This window comes from Camarhynchus parvulus, chromosome 2 (assembly GCF_901933205.1).
Source record: "Camarhynchus parvulus chromosome 2, STF_HiC, whole genome shotgun sequence".
Taxonomy (NCBI): domain Eukaryota; kingdom Metazoa; phylum Chordata; class Aves; order Passeriformes; family Thraupidae; genus Camarhynchus; species Camarhynchus parvulus.
Window position 1 is genome coordinate 90,911,304 of NC_044572.1, and position 15,889 is coordinate 90,927,192.

General features: G+C 37.1%; 1 protein-coding gene across 1 annotated transcript in view; it reads right to left on the minus strand.

The window, feature by feature from the left end:
• The window catches only part of LOC115901253 (dynein heavy chain 5, axonemal-like), a 148,004-nt gene extending 132,385 nt beyond the window's left edge, over positions 1 to 15,619 (minus strand). The window contains exons 1-13 of the mRNA XM_030943735.1: positions 15,530 to 15,619; positions 15,222 to 15,408; positions 12,430 to 12,530; positions 10,771 to 10,959; positions 10,597 to 10,671; positions 8,172 to 8,258; positions 6,975 to 7,046; positions 6,287 to 6,388; positions 5,177 to 5,363; positions 4,304 to 4,469; positions 4,099 to 4,192; positions 2,468 to 2,566; positions 961 to 1,142 (exon numbers count right to left, since the gene is read on the minus strand). Of these exons, the coding sequence (XP_030799595.1) occupies positions 961 to 1,142; positions 2,468 to 2,566; positions 4,099 to 4,192; positions 4,304 to 4,469; positions 5,177 to 5,363; positions 6,287 to 6,388; positions 6,975 to 7,046; positions 8,172 to 8,258; positions 10,597 to 10,671; positions 10,771 to 10,959; positions 12,430 to 12,530; positions 15,222 to 15,384 (1,517 nt within the window). The 5' untranslated portion in view covers positions 15,385 to 15,408; positions 15,530 to 15,619. The remainder of the gene's footprint in view (positions 1 to 960; positions 1,143 to 2,467; positions 2,567 to 4,098; positions 4,193 to 4,303; positions 4,470 to 5,176; positions 5,364 to 6,286; positions 6,389 to 6,974; positions 7,047 to 8,171; positions 8,259 to 10,596; positions 10,672 to 10,770; positions 10,960 to 12,429; positions 12,531 to 15,221; positions 15,409 to 15,529) is intronic.
• Positions 15,620 to 15,889: the final 270 nt, after the last annotated feature.

The following is a 15,889-nucleotide window of genomic DNA, read 5'->3' on the forward strand; positions in this document are numbered from 1 at the left end:
AAATTCCTTTTGTCTACACTAAAATACATGAGGAATCAAAATTGTTAGATTTACTTTTATGTCTCCTAGCCTGTTACCTCAGTGTCACTTTGGCTGGAATTTAAGTAGAGACATCCTGACTATCTGCTTTGATGAAGCTTGTAACACCTTTCCCTTTTCATGTCAAAACCCTTAATCTTACTCCAGTTAGACTATTCCAAAAGACTATGCCAATTATCAATTTCCTAATTGACAACTTCAGATGTCATGTTCATCTTAACTTCTCTTGGTGGTTTCCTCCTCCTTTTTTTGCATGAAAATAATTGACCTGCTCTTATAGTATGTGTTCTTCCTGCGTTACCTACACCTGTCATCCTTCAGATACATTTGTTCTGCCAGTGACATCAGCATTCACCACCCAATGAATAAGCCTCATATAAACACCTCTGTGCTTCCATTTCTGCTGAGTGTAGCACTTGGACAAGTAGCTGTAGAGCAGCTAACTCATCCCTTCCCTGAAATGCCCCACAAAACAACTGAGTTGTGATTGTGGTCCTGCTATATATTGTTCCCTTCCTCAAACTTGACTTTCGTGTCCAGTAACAGCAAAATATAAATCTTCTATGCAACTTTGCCAATCTGTCCTTGGAGCTTTTTTATGAAGTATTTCAGCTCCCAGTTCCAATTTCTTAGGTGTGTTTTGGTCTAAAAAAATCCATGTGGACAATATATCGAGTGTTGCATACTAGCATATATTGCAGTTTCCAAGAACAGGTTTTTTCAAACACATTGTACATTAGTTTTTGCAGAGTACTTAATTCTACACAGAATTATTAGCTGCCAGCTTAAAATTAACACAGGAATTAGTGACTAGTAGGAGGACAAAGGACTAAAATTTACCTATTAATAATCTTGATGATTAATCTGTAATTTTACTTCTAATGTCAACAACAGAAGATGAAATTATTAAAATTCTGTCACCTGTCCAGGTCCCAGATTTTTGAAACCCCTTCACATAGATAAGTCTTGCATGTGTTAATCATTTGATTGGTGATTTTAAGAAACAGGGACGTCATGTGCTCTGACGTGTTGTAGTATGGCGATGTACAGTAGATCATAAAGACAGTGTTCATTAAACTGGGAAGGTGCTCCATCACTGTTACCTATAATAGCAAAAAAAAAAACAAGTGGGAAAGAGAAATCAGAAAGAAATCAGACAGAAAGACAGAGTTTCCAGAAATTTAACACAATGATAGCTCTGGGAATATGTTTATCAGTGGACAAACATCTTTTTGTGGTTTTGCCATTACGAAATGGACCATCCAATTCACTATCGCAGCTTGACCAAGTCAAAGAGCATGGGAAAAGAGCAATGAATAAGTGAATAGGTTTTTTACAGATACGGATTTTCCACAGGAAAACCAGAGGTTCTACTCTGCTTGGCCATAGCCTCCAGTATAAGAAGGTGCTATAATCTGCTTTGCAGAGGAATATACTGCCTGAGGAAAAGAGGTCATACACTGCTGGAAAAGAGCTGAATTTCTGTAGGAAGAACAACAAGAAAGTTGGCATTTGCTCATTTTGTCTAGATTTGTACAGAAGTGAAATCCAGAAGGGGGAGGCTAGGTAAAAATAATCTCACTTTCACTGGACACTGAACTATAGAGCTTTCTATCCCACATAAATATTTCAGAGAAATGCATGCAATCCAGATACACTGAGAACCCAGAACAAGAGACTGGTCTAGAAAAGAATTTTAAAAGTATGTTAAAGGTATCTAAAAGTCAAGTCCAATATGGCAGAACAGTGAGTATTTGCAGAAGAAGTGCAGTGTAAAATAGCAGAATGGATTCAAAAGACATCAAGCTTTGAAAATATTATTTAGAAAAATTGTTACCAGCTGGATTATGTGTAAATGTTCTGAACTATGCAAGCTTAAACATTTTTGTCTGGTGTCTGTATCATGTATTCTCACTTTAAAAAAATGACCTCTGAGACCCATATGGTTATAAAAATAAATTTTATTGACAGTGCAACCTACAAGAGCTTTAACCTATAAAATAAGTGAAAACTGACCAATTTCAGTTCAACCCAAGATTTAAGATCATTTTATGACTTTTGCAATAAAACAATCCCAAGTAATTCCTAACTAAAGCATGCAGACAGAAGAGCTGCCATATGTGAGACCCAATCTCACAAAGGCAATTCAGCTCACTACTGGGTTAAGAAAAACACAATCTGATGCTTAGTTTTTTCATATCCTTCAATTATCTTCTGGAATGATAACTCCTTGAAAAAAAAGGCATTATTATTATCTGGTTAGCCTAAAATTAGTAAGCTCAATTAACTAAGGCCTAAGGAGTTAAACTGTCCACTAATAATTATGTGAAAGAGTTAAATATTAAAATGAAAAATAGCTTTTTTTACAGCAAAAAAGCCCCTTCCTTTCTTTTTTGAATTTCACATTAAGTGCCTTTACAGTACTTACAGGTGAAGCATGTGCAAGTGGACCAAAAATTTTATCCAATGTATATAAATATCTCACATTGTCCTTAGCTTCATTGGCAGCAATTGTTATACTACAATCCTGAAGGGATGAGAAAAAAAGAAAGGAATAGAATTATTACTGAGAAAATTTTCTGAACAGCTTCTTTCTCTTTTACAGCACACAAGGTTATGTTTAAATCTTGCAAAGACTTTCCCACAGAAGTGCTTTCAAATATGCTATTTATTTTTCACAGGAGAAATAACTGCTCCTACATGCAAAAATTGGTAAGATCTTCCAAGGTCAGCAACATTTTGGATGTGGTTTACAGGAAGTCCTTACTTAGACCTCCAAAGCTTTTTCCTCCTCATGGATCTAACTTAGATTTTTGTGACAGTGGTCACAAGGGTTCTTGGTTGAGGGAAGAGACTAGAATGTTGAGTCTATGTTCAGAAGGCTTGATTTATTATTTTATGATATATATATTACATTATAACTATACTAAAAAGAAATAGAAGGAAAAGTTTCCTCAGAAGCTAGCTAAGCTAAGAATAGAAAAGAAAGAATAACAAAGGCAGCTGGCTCAGACAGAGAGCGAGAGCCAGCTCTGCCTTGACTGGTCAGTAAATCCAAACATCTACACGAGACCAATCACGGATCCACCTGCTGCATTCCACAAGAGCAGATAATCATTGTTTACATTCTGTTTCTGAGGCCTCAGCTTCTCAGAAGGGAAAATCCTAAAGAAAAGGATTTTCACAAAAATATGTCTGTGACAGATTTTAGAATGGTTTCTGTGCAGGAAACTCGGACAAGATCCCTGAAATGTTACCAGGGTGCTTCCCAATGTTGTTTAATAAACATTTGTGAGGGACAATGAGTTCACAACTAATGCCTGTATATCTTTATGTTCGTGTCAGGTGGAACTATTCACTACTTAGAGGGCTAGTTCATAGCAAGAAAGAAATGTAGTACATCATCCTTGGCTTGTACTGGCTCTGTACACCCTCCTTTATCCAAATTCCATTTATCATAAAAGTCTGCAGATATGGTAATCACAAAATCAAAACCTTTTCCTGGTCTATTATTAAAACAGTAGAATATTTTCTCAAGCAATAGAAGACCTACATTCTGGAGGTGGGGGTGGGTGGGGATATCATTGACTGTGTATGATCTACAGCTTATTTTCTGGCTTGCCCACAATTGTGCCTGGTAAGTTTATATTACACGGATCCACTTATATGAAGTAGCAATTATGCCACTAGAAGGCTGCTCTCAACAATTCTAAAAGCATCATGAAAGACTTTCAGACTTCTACAGTTGGCCTGCACAGGGTTCAGCTTGTCAGAGACAGAAAAATGTTGTACTGCTGCATTGCTTTGCTTTTGCACAACCTTTCCACCTATAATGTTAATAAAAGCAACATTACAAAAGCACTGACTTTTTTTCAAGTTATCTATTTAATTTCAGGATCATTGATGCTGTATGTTCCAACAAACGGATAATAAACCACAGTGTAAAACCAGCATAAACACTGAAAGTTATTTTTATTTTTAGCATTGTGTTCAGTTCTCTATATATTACAAATACAGTACTGTAATAATTTAAAATTCTAATTAGAAAGTCATAATTACCAGTTCCTTCCACTGCCGCAATGTCTTTGATCTTGCTGCCTGAAGAATACTTATAATTTTCTTTACTCTTGAACTCTTGATCTCATCTAAAAGGCTTTGAAGAAAGAAACATACTTAATACTCTCTCTCTGGAATAAAAGTTTGCACGTATTTTTAAAAAATCCTTTTTTTAAAGACACTGTGAGAAATAATGCGGGGATTTCACCTGTTAAATGATGACATTCTAGACTTCCAGCGTTCCAGCTCTGCAGATGGACCAACATCGTCAGCTTCTCTTCTAATTTGTTCACTCTCCACTAAAACTCGTCGAATCTGTTTGGTCCAAATCATGACCACTTCTTCAAGTTTCTCAGTGACCTCTCTGTTAGTGCCTTCAAAACCATAGAATTGGACAGTTTTATAAGCACCAAGAAATAAATACAGAAATTTAAACTACAGAAGCTAAGTGTTCTTGCCAAACATAATCTGAGACTATGCAAACTCTGTATCTTTGAATCACTGACCAGCAGGAAAATATTAAGATTGTAACAAGGTGCACACAGATAACACTTATGCCTCCCTACTCTGTTACTATTGCATATCCTTTACAATGGAAACAGTTAGAAATACAGTGAGTTCATAAGAAATGGTAGAAAGCTCTTTTTGAAAGAGACATAACTACTATTTTTCTTACAAAAACATATATCTAAATAAGTATTTTTTTAATTAATACAGGTGGTTTTATTCACAGAGTCAGAAAACACTGGATAGGATTTTCCCAGTATCAAAGAAAGTAAATAGTACACACACTAGTATATGGATTCACTCAGCAACTACTTGGCTAGTAACCTAGGAGGGATTCAGACAACAGCTTGCATGATATATCAAGCAACTACCTAATTCTTTAAGATCTATGAACTAAAGTATGGGCAAATGATTGATGGTCTTATAATTAAACAATCACAAACCTAGCAAGAGTAAGCAGAAAAATGTAAACAGCTCAGGGAAAATTAATTACTTCTTCAAAGTAAATTTTTACTTATGACATTTATTTTAGAAACAGCATCATTTTGTTTGCTTTTGTGTTGGAATTACTCACCTGCAGTTATGTAGTCAGATGGGTTCTGTAAATTTCTGACATAAACATCAATATCCACTTTCGTGAGCTGAATTTTATCTTCTATATTCTGTCTAGACGATGACAAAGTACCCACGAATTTATCCACTGCATACAGAAACTCTTGTATCTGGTTGTTCTTCAAGCCCTCCTTCACAGCTCCCCAGTTCTAATTATTTTGATTTATGCAAAAACCAAAAAAGTAAGGGTCATTCTTCCTTTTTTTTTTTTCCCACAAAAGATATTTTTCATTAGAAAACTATTTCTTATTCATGGCAGTATTTAAAGATTTATCAACATGACCTTTAAAATATACTCATTGATACTTTAAAGCATGCATTGATTTAATTATTTGGTAAGACGAGAAGAGACAGACAAGCAAGAGGCTCTAAGAAATAAAAGTCTCTGACTTCACTCTGACTTGACTCTGAAGTCAGCTGTCACTGATTTCACACTGGATTGTATTTTGTTTAGTTTTATTTTCCTCCTTCTGAACAGAGAAAACAGACTCTAAAGTCCCTTTCTGCTCCTGGGGAGAGAAAATGACAGTGTATGGTAGCAGCATACAACACCATCATTCTCAGCAGACAGTGAGCTTCTTTGTACTTGCCACCTCTGATCATGTGCCTCCAGAGGCACCTGAACAAACTGATGCTTTATGAGTGCCACAGAATGAGGACAACTCAAAGAAGCTGGATATTCTGAATATAACACCAGTCATGCTGCCTATGCTCCAAGAATAAAGTCATGGACTGATCCCTTGTGCTGCCAGGACTTGACACTTCTCACAATCCAGGTTTAATCTAGTTTTCATAAAGTCATCACAGCTTTAACTTGGTATGGTTGCTGTGTTATATTCTCCTTTGTCATAATAATTAAAGCTGGCACTATTGCTAGAAAATAAACAGTAGCTACATGAATTTCAAACATTTGTATATGTATGAATTGCATTACTCACACAAAGGCCTATATTAGACTTTTACCTTCTTATATCCTCTGTTCTAGGTCCAACAGATGCACAAAATGAATTTCAGCAGCCACATGCCTTACTTGCATGTGTTCTTGAGAAAAAAAGACTGACTGTTTGATTACCTGTTGGGATTTCAGTGCCGGTATCATGATCTGGGACAAGAAGAACTCCAGGCCCTGAAGGATATTTCCATTAGTACAGTCAAACATGCCAAAATTCACCTCCTTTGGGAAGAAACAAAAATTAGCACAATGCATGTCGACTTCTGCAGCATTACACTGTTTGAATTTTGAAATGGAAATTTAGAAACGTGCCAGACACATTCACAGTCCATAACTATGCAACATGAGTATCTCTGAAAGTCAGAAAAGGCTGTTACAGTACTTTTTTATACACAACAAACTATGAGGGGCTGGAATAACTTATGTTAGTTTCAAGACTTATCTCTATTTTTAAACTCTAAAAGACAGAGTTTAAGTGCAGCATTTCAATAATTTAGGCTCATTACTTAAAATCTTCCACTTCAGGTCCTTATTCCCTATTGTCATTAAAATTTATATTTTAATGACTAATTAATAATGATTTTTATTAATTAAAATCTTGGGGTTTAATAATACTGCAGTAGCTAATTTATAAATCATTAGAATTTTACTTTATCACAAATGCTTACTCTCATGAAAAAGAACTTCTGTTAATCAGACATTTTCATAAAAGCATTCCTATTTTTTTCTGACTGCAGTTGCATGAATAAAGGTCTAAGAAAATATGAAAATATGAAAATATGTGAATACTGCATGAGTTTGCTCTGACCTGAGAGACATTTGATGCAGTTATAACTTCATCTGATGTTCTTAGGAAAAATGCACAAGTTCCTGTAAAGTCCTGAAAATAGGACCAAATGCATACAGTTAAAAAGAATACAAGTATACAATAAAAGTATTTTACTTAAAAATTTACCTACTCTAAAAATGTGCAGGCGAAAAAAAAAACTGTAAAAAATCAATTAGTAAAACAGATAGTGAAATTGTTTGCAGGATATTTGAAAATCTGTCCTTCTCAAATCAAATACTGATTTTTCCTTGTCTGACACAGGAATGCCAAAAATGCCCTTTTGCACAGACTGGTTCAATGTTGTACCTCTACTAAGAAAATGTAGTACAGGGAGAGCCTGTGAGCTGGCTATTTCTTGTTATTGTACTTGAAAGATGCTTATTTTGTTTATTTATCCATGAAACCTAGTAACAAACCTAATAAAAACTCAACTGCCACAAATTTGAAAATCCATTCTAGTTGGTCCAATTGGCAGAGGAATGAAACCCACCTTTCCCCTGAAAGCAAGAAAGAATTCTTCTGCTATGTCTTTTCTAGCATTACAATGTTAACATAAGCTCTTTGGGGCTGACAAGAAACAACAAAAATAGCAATAAAAATGAAAACCAAAGCATCACCAGGCCATATTCAAAGACCATTGTATATGAAGAGCCAATTTTCCCCCAAAAGAGACGGAAAAAATCAAAATGAATCAAAAATCCTAATGGTGACTCTGAATAGGCTGTCGACTAATGCTTTGACATTACAGGGAGGAGGTTATTATAAGAATTTGAATGGAAGAAAGGATTTATTAAAGGTATTTTTTGAGTAATGTACAGCGTTACTATATGAAAGGGCATAGAAAACCACTGAAGAACTGCACTTTTAAACTAGAAGTGCACAAGCCCTGGAAAACACTTAACATGCAGTCATTTAAAAATTGTTAGGATCTGCAATTTTTTAACAAGGATTTATTTGACCTGCTCTCCTCTCAGATAGTGAAATCACTGCTTCTTTACTGATGAAGGCCAACCTCAGCTCAAGAAATGCTGGGAGACCCTGCATTATAAGAACAGGGACTAAGTACTTAAATATCTATCCAAGGATTACAAAAAAATTGTATAACACTGCAGAACTGTTAAGCCTTTTCAATATTTTACTTTTTAAATGTCATCTAAAGATTTTTTTCAACCATACCTCTGTGGAACCCATGGTAATAAATAAATTCTTCTGAGACAAATTGTTTGTTGACCCATCTGGCCTCAATGATGCATTCGACTTTTGCTAGCAATTAAAATACAAACAAGAGGTTAATAAAGTAAAAACTATATCATACAAATCCTTCCTCCATTTGAATATGTGAACTATAACTAAGTCCATTTTGATTCAGTTTGTAATTCCCAGATAGAAACCATGAGTTTTGCATTCTCTGGAGAATAAGCTTTGCCTGAATCCCAGTAAACCATTTCACAGACCCATTATTTCAGGGAAAAGCAACAACAACAACAATAACAACAAAAACAAGAAGGGGGGAAGGTCTCAGAAAAGAAAACAAAATTAAATCTGAAGTGATTCCTACTGAAACTTCCTCTATGAAAACAAACTGAATTTTTCACAGAAACAATCATATGCTTGGTCTGCAAAATCAAAATGTAATTGTGAATGGGACTCACAAGCAATGCCATCAGCTAGATCCTGTCAACAAAGAAATTTAGCTTTTTGCCCATTTCTTTAACCATACATCACAGAAAAACTTTCTCTCAGGGAAGCCTTGCTGCCACTGGTTCCTCTCCACTGACATGTATCTTTAACCTCTTCTCTTTGAAGCAACAATAAAGCCTAAACCTCATAAAGACCTGCTTCCCTCTAATTATGTGTCATGTATTTTGGAAAATAATCTGTTGAAACTTGGAAGAATGTGATGCAGAAAAAGATGTGGGACAAGCTTGCAGGTATATTTATCTTTAAAGTTGAGGAGAGCCTTCTTTCTAGGAAGTCAAGCGTTCAGCTCCTTTTAGACTGAACATGTGATGCATGATATACAGGGGTGGCTCCTTGCTTCCACCCCAAATCAGCATCTGCTGACCCCTGCAGGTGGTTTCAAGTGAACATCATGCATCTAAGATGGTGAAAAAGAGAGATGAAGAGATGAGAAGCAGCAAAGAAAGGATCTTTGATAAATCTTGGTAAGGACATGCCTACTAGTCACGCCAATAGTCTGCCCTGCTCAGTATTTTTTTTCCAAGAACAACAGGGCACATACTAATACTTCCTTGAGTAAACTCCAATTCTCCAACGTGCTTGAAATCAAATTTCTGACAGAACAGTCAAATTAATGAGATCTCTTCACTCATCAGAATGTGGTGGAAGAGGCTAGAGATGGCATTTATACTTTCCATCAGAAACATGTTTATGCTATGCTGCTTCTGAAACAGAACTCTCACTTTTTTTTTTTTTTTAATGGTTAAAAGGGTCAAAATAAAACAAAATTAAATGCAGCAATGAAACATTTCATTTAACCCAGGCTAGGCATTTATTCCTGATTTGTCAGTTAAGGAAAACAATGTCAAGATTTTTAGTTTCATCTTGATTTAAGTCAGAGAACAAGAGATTCATCCCAGAAATGTGCACGCCTAGTCCCAGTGTAACAAAAAATTGATTAAACTGTTTTGACAGCAGACCTCATTCTGTGCTTTGCAAAGTCTCTAAGCAATTCCAGTAACACTCAAAAGTTTTTTTAATTTATCTAAGTTATAATGATTCTGTAATTCATTCTGCATTTAAATGATGATCCAGAATTATCAGTTGAGGAGTTTTTCTCCTCGATGAGCCCAAAATACCACCACAGGGTGAATTAGCTCTCCCTACCATGGCTCCTCACTGGCACAATCTGAAAGGACTGATGAAGGACTTTGGCAGTTCTGGAAGCCCTCAACAGTTGTGTTAGACAATGTCAAGGTCACTTGGCACCTTCTGATATCACACACTCAGTGGAAGCTGAACAAATTATTTCACTCTTTATGCAGAGGCTTCTCCTCAAAACTTAAAGGGAGAAAAATACAACTTGGGGACCACAACTGCCTTATTTCTGGTCACAGTTTTCCAAGCTTATTTTCTGCAGAATGGGACAGATCTGAACATGATGCCACCTTAATTTAGAAGGAAATTGCATTATTTTTCACCTTCTTGAATGAGTGCTTTGTCCATAGTGGAGTTGGTGCAGTTCAAACCAAAAGAAAAATAAACTGGTCCTTACACAGACAGCTCCCCCATTCCTATAATACTTGTGATAGCTTATCTAGTATTTTAAACTCTGAATACCATGAACACTTTGTCTCAATTATCTTTATCACTTTTGAGATCTGAAGTTTTATTCTACTTGGCAATTTTAAAGTTTTCTTTTGTGAAAACAAGAACAGTGTCAAACTACACCACAAAGCGTCCTGCAATTTCCATGTAAGCCAAGATGGAAGTATTTAAACAGTGAGGTCCAAATTCTTTCCACACTGGCATAAATAGCAAAACAAAAGATCCATTAAGATTTTTTGAATTCTGCAAGTCATGTGATTTATTTTTTTAAAAATGCAAATTTGCTTTTGCAGAAGCAATAATGGAAACATACCTGCAACACATCTTGGTAAAAGAAGAGCAACTTTTTAAGTCCACTAGGGGCAAAGAATTGTTCTATTAGTTGAAACTAAAAAAAAAAAAAAAATTTTAGATAATTGTGAGGCAGCTTCAAATCACTGAAAATTTTGGAAATATTTCTTGTAATAACAATTTAATCAGTATTTACCTTGTCATCAGAAATAATAGTCTCCTCCACTTGCTGCTCACTCAAGTCTATCCCATCTGCTAATCTTGATATCAAATACCTGTGTCTTCCATCTATCTGAGCTCTTCTCTCCTCTTTGGTTTCTTTGGCTTGCTTGGCTATTTCTTCTCTGCTTTCAGTGGAAAGTATTTTACTTTTCTTAACAGTGGACTACAAAATAGAAGTTTTGTTATAAAAAGATTATTTTTCCTCAATTAAAGATTGTATTTTATATTGTTGATCTTTAGGCTGGTTTCATAAATTACATATCTAGCAGAAACATGAAAAAATTACATGTAAGGAATGTACAGGGAAAAGAACAGTAATAATTAACTTGCTAGGCCATAATTTTTTCTCAGTATAAAGCTGCTATGAAAACTACATATCTGACACTCCAAGATCTCAGAACCAAATGTGGATCCATGCTAAGGTCACGATATAAATTTAGTGCTATAACAGCTTTCATTCACATCTCAGCTTTGTGATCCAGGTTCCAAACTTCTATATGTCCATATTCCAGATTTGGGATTGACCTCTACACTGCCTGCATTTTAATATATAGTATCAAGTTATTACCCTAAAGGAAACAAATAAACCAAATCACTATAAAATCAGTTACCACAGGAATAAATGTACATTCGATGATTAATTTAAAGATCGTATAAAGGTAGCAGCACAATTATAAAGAGGGAGATTTATGTAAAAAACGAATTTTCAAAATCTTCCTATCAGTGTGAACATGACTGAAAATAGATATGCTGACTAACATTTTTAAGTCAGCAGAAAATCCTCAGAAGCTATAAGGAAAACTAAAGATTTGGATAAATAAACAACCACACAGATCATTTCCCTCTACACACAGCTCCCACTGACATGAATATCTGGGGTTTGGAAATGTCTGAAGTATCTCTGTATCTTACAGCTTTTAATGGAGAGAAAAAAAGATAAATTACATCACTTCCCAGTACTCTACATTAATTGGAATTGTAATTAATCAACCCTACTCTTGGATTAAAAAACAAGAAAGCTGGCCAACTTGCACGTCGCTTCCTATCATTTGGCCTTACCACAGACTCTGAATGGATGTTTTTCACCTACTCTCTACCTGAACCTCTTAGACACCAGGAGACAGTGACAATATCTGAATACCTGTAGTTGTTGGTCAGTACCCTTTTGATATCTCTAAAAGCTAATTGTGATTCACTATGTAGTTCCCAATTCAACTGTGTCAGTCTTTTATTATCTCTGGTTTCCATGTCAACAACTGGATCTCTTTTTTTGCATATGCCTTCCCTGATGCAGTATGACCTTGTTCAATATTCTCAAACAACATTCATTTTCATCATGGCAAAGGAAGGGTATTAACCAGTGGATGATAAAAAAAATACGTAAAAGAACCCAAAATTTGAGCAACACACATTATGAGCACAGAAAGTCAGTGCCCTAACACTGTAGACACTTTTGAGTGGTTCACTGTTTATTTTTCCTTGCAATTAACAGAGACTGAAGGAACTCAGCATGCTTCAATATTAGACAAGATTTTGTCAGTGAAGACTTAAAGAAAAATCTGTATAGAAGAACATTTAGTGGACAAAAGGTAGTTGAGTCACCAACCACCTGTTTTAGAACAAAAACACTTGCCAGAAGAACAGTAGTCAGAGATGATCCTGTGACAGCAGATCCTAGCTCAGTGCTCCTTGTCTTCAGGTTCCCTCCATGTCTATGATATTTGCTTTCTGTCTCTAGTTAAAAGAAATTACCAGTTCTAATTATTCAAGCACAACAAATGCATTTACAATACCTGCAGTGTTGTGTCTTCATATTTGCTAGCTAACGTCTTCTCATAGTGGGGAAAATTAGACCATTTTATTTCCCAAAAAAATGATATTTACATCCCATCATTGGCAGCAAATAGGATCTCCAGTGGAGCATGCAGTAATGCTTATGGGCAGCTCACCAAACTTCCATGAATTACTGTTTAATCTATTTTATATAAATAATAATACTGTGACTAAAACTCGAATTCTAATAGCACTGATTTCCATATAAATTTTCTATCAAATTGTATCTCTTTCCGCTCAAGCCAGTATCCCTTCCAATACTTAAAGCCAGCTGTCCAGGACAGTTTCCATATGGCTTTTGAGTATCTCCAAGGACAGAGACTCCATAACCTCCCTGGGCAATCTGCACCAGTGCTCAGTCACCTTCACAGTGTTTCCTGATGTTCAGAGAGAACCTCCTGTGTTTCAGTTTCCACCATTTATTGCCTCTGGTCCCATTACTGGACACCATGGAGAAGAACTTGACTCCCTCTTCTGAACACCTCATCTTTACACAGTCCCTTCAGGCATTTACATGCATAGAGAAGATCCCATTCAGACCGAGCTCTTACCCTTTCCTCACAGGAGAGGTGCTCTGCTGCCTTCATCATTTTCATGGCCCTTCACTGGACTCTTTCCAGTATACCCATGTCTCTCTTGTATTCGGAAGCCTAAAACTGGATGCCCTACTCCAGGTGAGGCCTCACCAGTGTTGAATGGAGAGGATGGATCATCCCCCTTAACCTGCTGGCAATACTCCTCATCCACCCCAGGGTATTATCAGCCTCCTGTGCCAAAAGAGCCATTCTTGGCTCATGTTCAACTTGCTGTCCACCAGGAATCTCGCGTTCTTTCGTGCCAATCTGTTTTCCAGCTGTTTAGCCCTCAGCTAGTATTGTTGCATGGACTTGTTCATCCTCAGGTGCAGGAATTTTCTCCAGCCTCTCCAGGCTCCTCTGGATGGCAGCACAACCCTCTGATTCATTGGCCAAGCCTCCCTTTAATGTGTTATCAGCAACTTTGCTGTGGGTACCCTCTGCCCCATCCTCCAGATCATTAATGAAGATGTTGAACAGGACTGGACCCCCAGAGTACACTGCTACCTTCTGGGTTCCAGCCAGACTTCGTGCTGCTGATCACCATCCTCTGAGCTTGTCTGTTCAATGTCTTCAATCCACTTCACTTTCTGCTCAGACAGCCCACACTTCCACAGCTTCTCTATGAGGATATTACAGGAGCAAAGGGAAAATTTAAATTGTAACTGCTCCTCAGTGGTACTTTGTAACCCAGGAACAATCCAGCATAGAGAGCAAGAAGGTCCAGCTGCAGAAGGGGTTAAACTGGATGGAAACAGGAAGGAATACCAGAGGCAGAACAACCCCTCGTAAGGGAGTATAGTTTCCTTTGGTGATAAGAAACAGCCACAGCTTTTTCTTGTAGCCATCCTGGAGCACCTGGCTCAGAATCTACCTTTGGGCAGCACGGCTGGTGCTGGGGCATGGACCCAAGGCTGGGCTGAGGTGCTCCATGCTGATGCCCAAAGAACTGGCGCTGGTGCAAGTGTATATAAGGAATTGCTTCAAGAAGCATCTTTGCAGACCTCCTGTAGAATCAGTTATGGTTTTAATACTGTCCAACGCATTGTTTATTTTTTTTTATATATTTCAGCACAAATGTGTGTCTAACTCACCTCAAGGGGAACAATAAAAAATTCTCAACAGGAGAATGTCAAAAGCCTTACTGAAGAAAAGGCAGACCATAGTCACTGCACTCCCCTCACCAAACCAACCATTTCATTTCAAAAGGAAATGATTAGGTTTTTCACACTTCTTCCCTCGCTAAATCCATGCTGATTACTCCCAGTTACCTTTGTTCTTCATGTGCCTGGAAATAGCATCCAGGATTAGCTGCTCTACCACTTTCCCAGGGACCGAAGTGAGGCCAAATAGCCTTTAGTTCTCCTTTTTGCCTTTCTAGCTTTCCTCCAGGCCTCACACTCCTCTCCCAGTTTCCATGAATATTTATTTATTCAGTACTATCTAACATGATCCTCTTCCACAAGGTCAGTGAATACATAAGCAAAGTGGACATAGGTAAGGGATGCACACACAGGCACAGAGGTAGATGGCTATGTTCAATAACCTTTGAACTAACTAATTTAATCAATTCCCACAGTTAAAGTATTCCAGAAAAGAAATACTATATTATGTGTCATATTCTAAAATACACTATATTATGGATCACTACTCATTTTAATTTTTAAAAAATTGTTTGAATCATGTTACTATGATTCAACACTAGGAAATCTTATATAGTATCAGAGTTGCACTGTGGATGACCTGTAGATAGACAGATACATACATATATACATATATACATATATACATATATATATAAACATATATGCATTTGTTTATTTATATGCATATATTTATTTATAAAGCTGAAAACTGCACATTCAGCACACACAGTCCCTACACTGGCAGATTCAGAACAGCACACCCAGTATATATAAACTTAAATACTCTACTTAATAATTGGTTTCTCATTTTCTTCCTGGATTATTTTTCCCCATACAAAGCTGATATTAAGTACTTATTATTTTTCCCTTACCTTTTTTTATAGCAATGAGAGGTGGACAGAGATCAATATGAGGTTTAGAAGAAAGTTGTGCTGCTCTCAGTTGCTCTGACTCCTGTTGTGCAGAGTGACCATGGGAGGAACTGGGCTCGTCTCGTCCCCCCAACTCGGTTTCACCTCCCACAGTCTCCTCCATCTGCACCACCCCAGAAAAATCAACCTAAATCAACAATACAGAAAATGACTGCACAGTGTAACATTGTAATTAAGATACCGCCAGTATTTTTATCCCTGTTACAGCATCAATATGATAGACTAGCAAGGAAAGGTGGAAAAAATACCTCTACTTTCAGTCGGTGATTTAAAAAGAGAAGATCTAAGCAGTTTTCGAAATGATAAAATCTTCTTTAAGGTTGCCTGTTACCAAAACTTTATTTCTAATTGCATAACTATACTTTCTGTCCAGTCAGACTGCCGCAGGTGGGAACTCACGCACTGGGGGACAGGTTAAGTTCCTTGGGAAGCTCCTGCAGGCGCAGGTCCCGCCGCGAAGTGCCGAAGTGCCGCATCTGCTGAATCCCAGGCAGGTTTTTACGCCGGCAGTCTCTCCTCGGCACTTGGAGCCGCTGGCAGCTGCTATGGCAACCCCTACACAAACCCAGCGAGCAACCCAGCCCCCACCAGGCGCCTCGCCCGTCCCC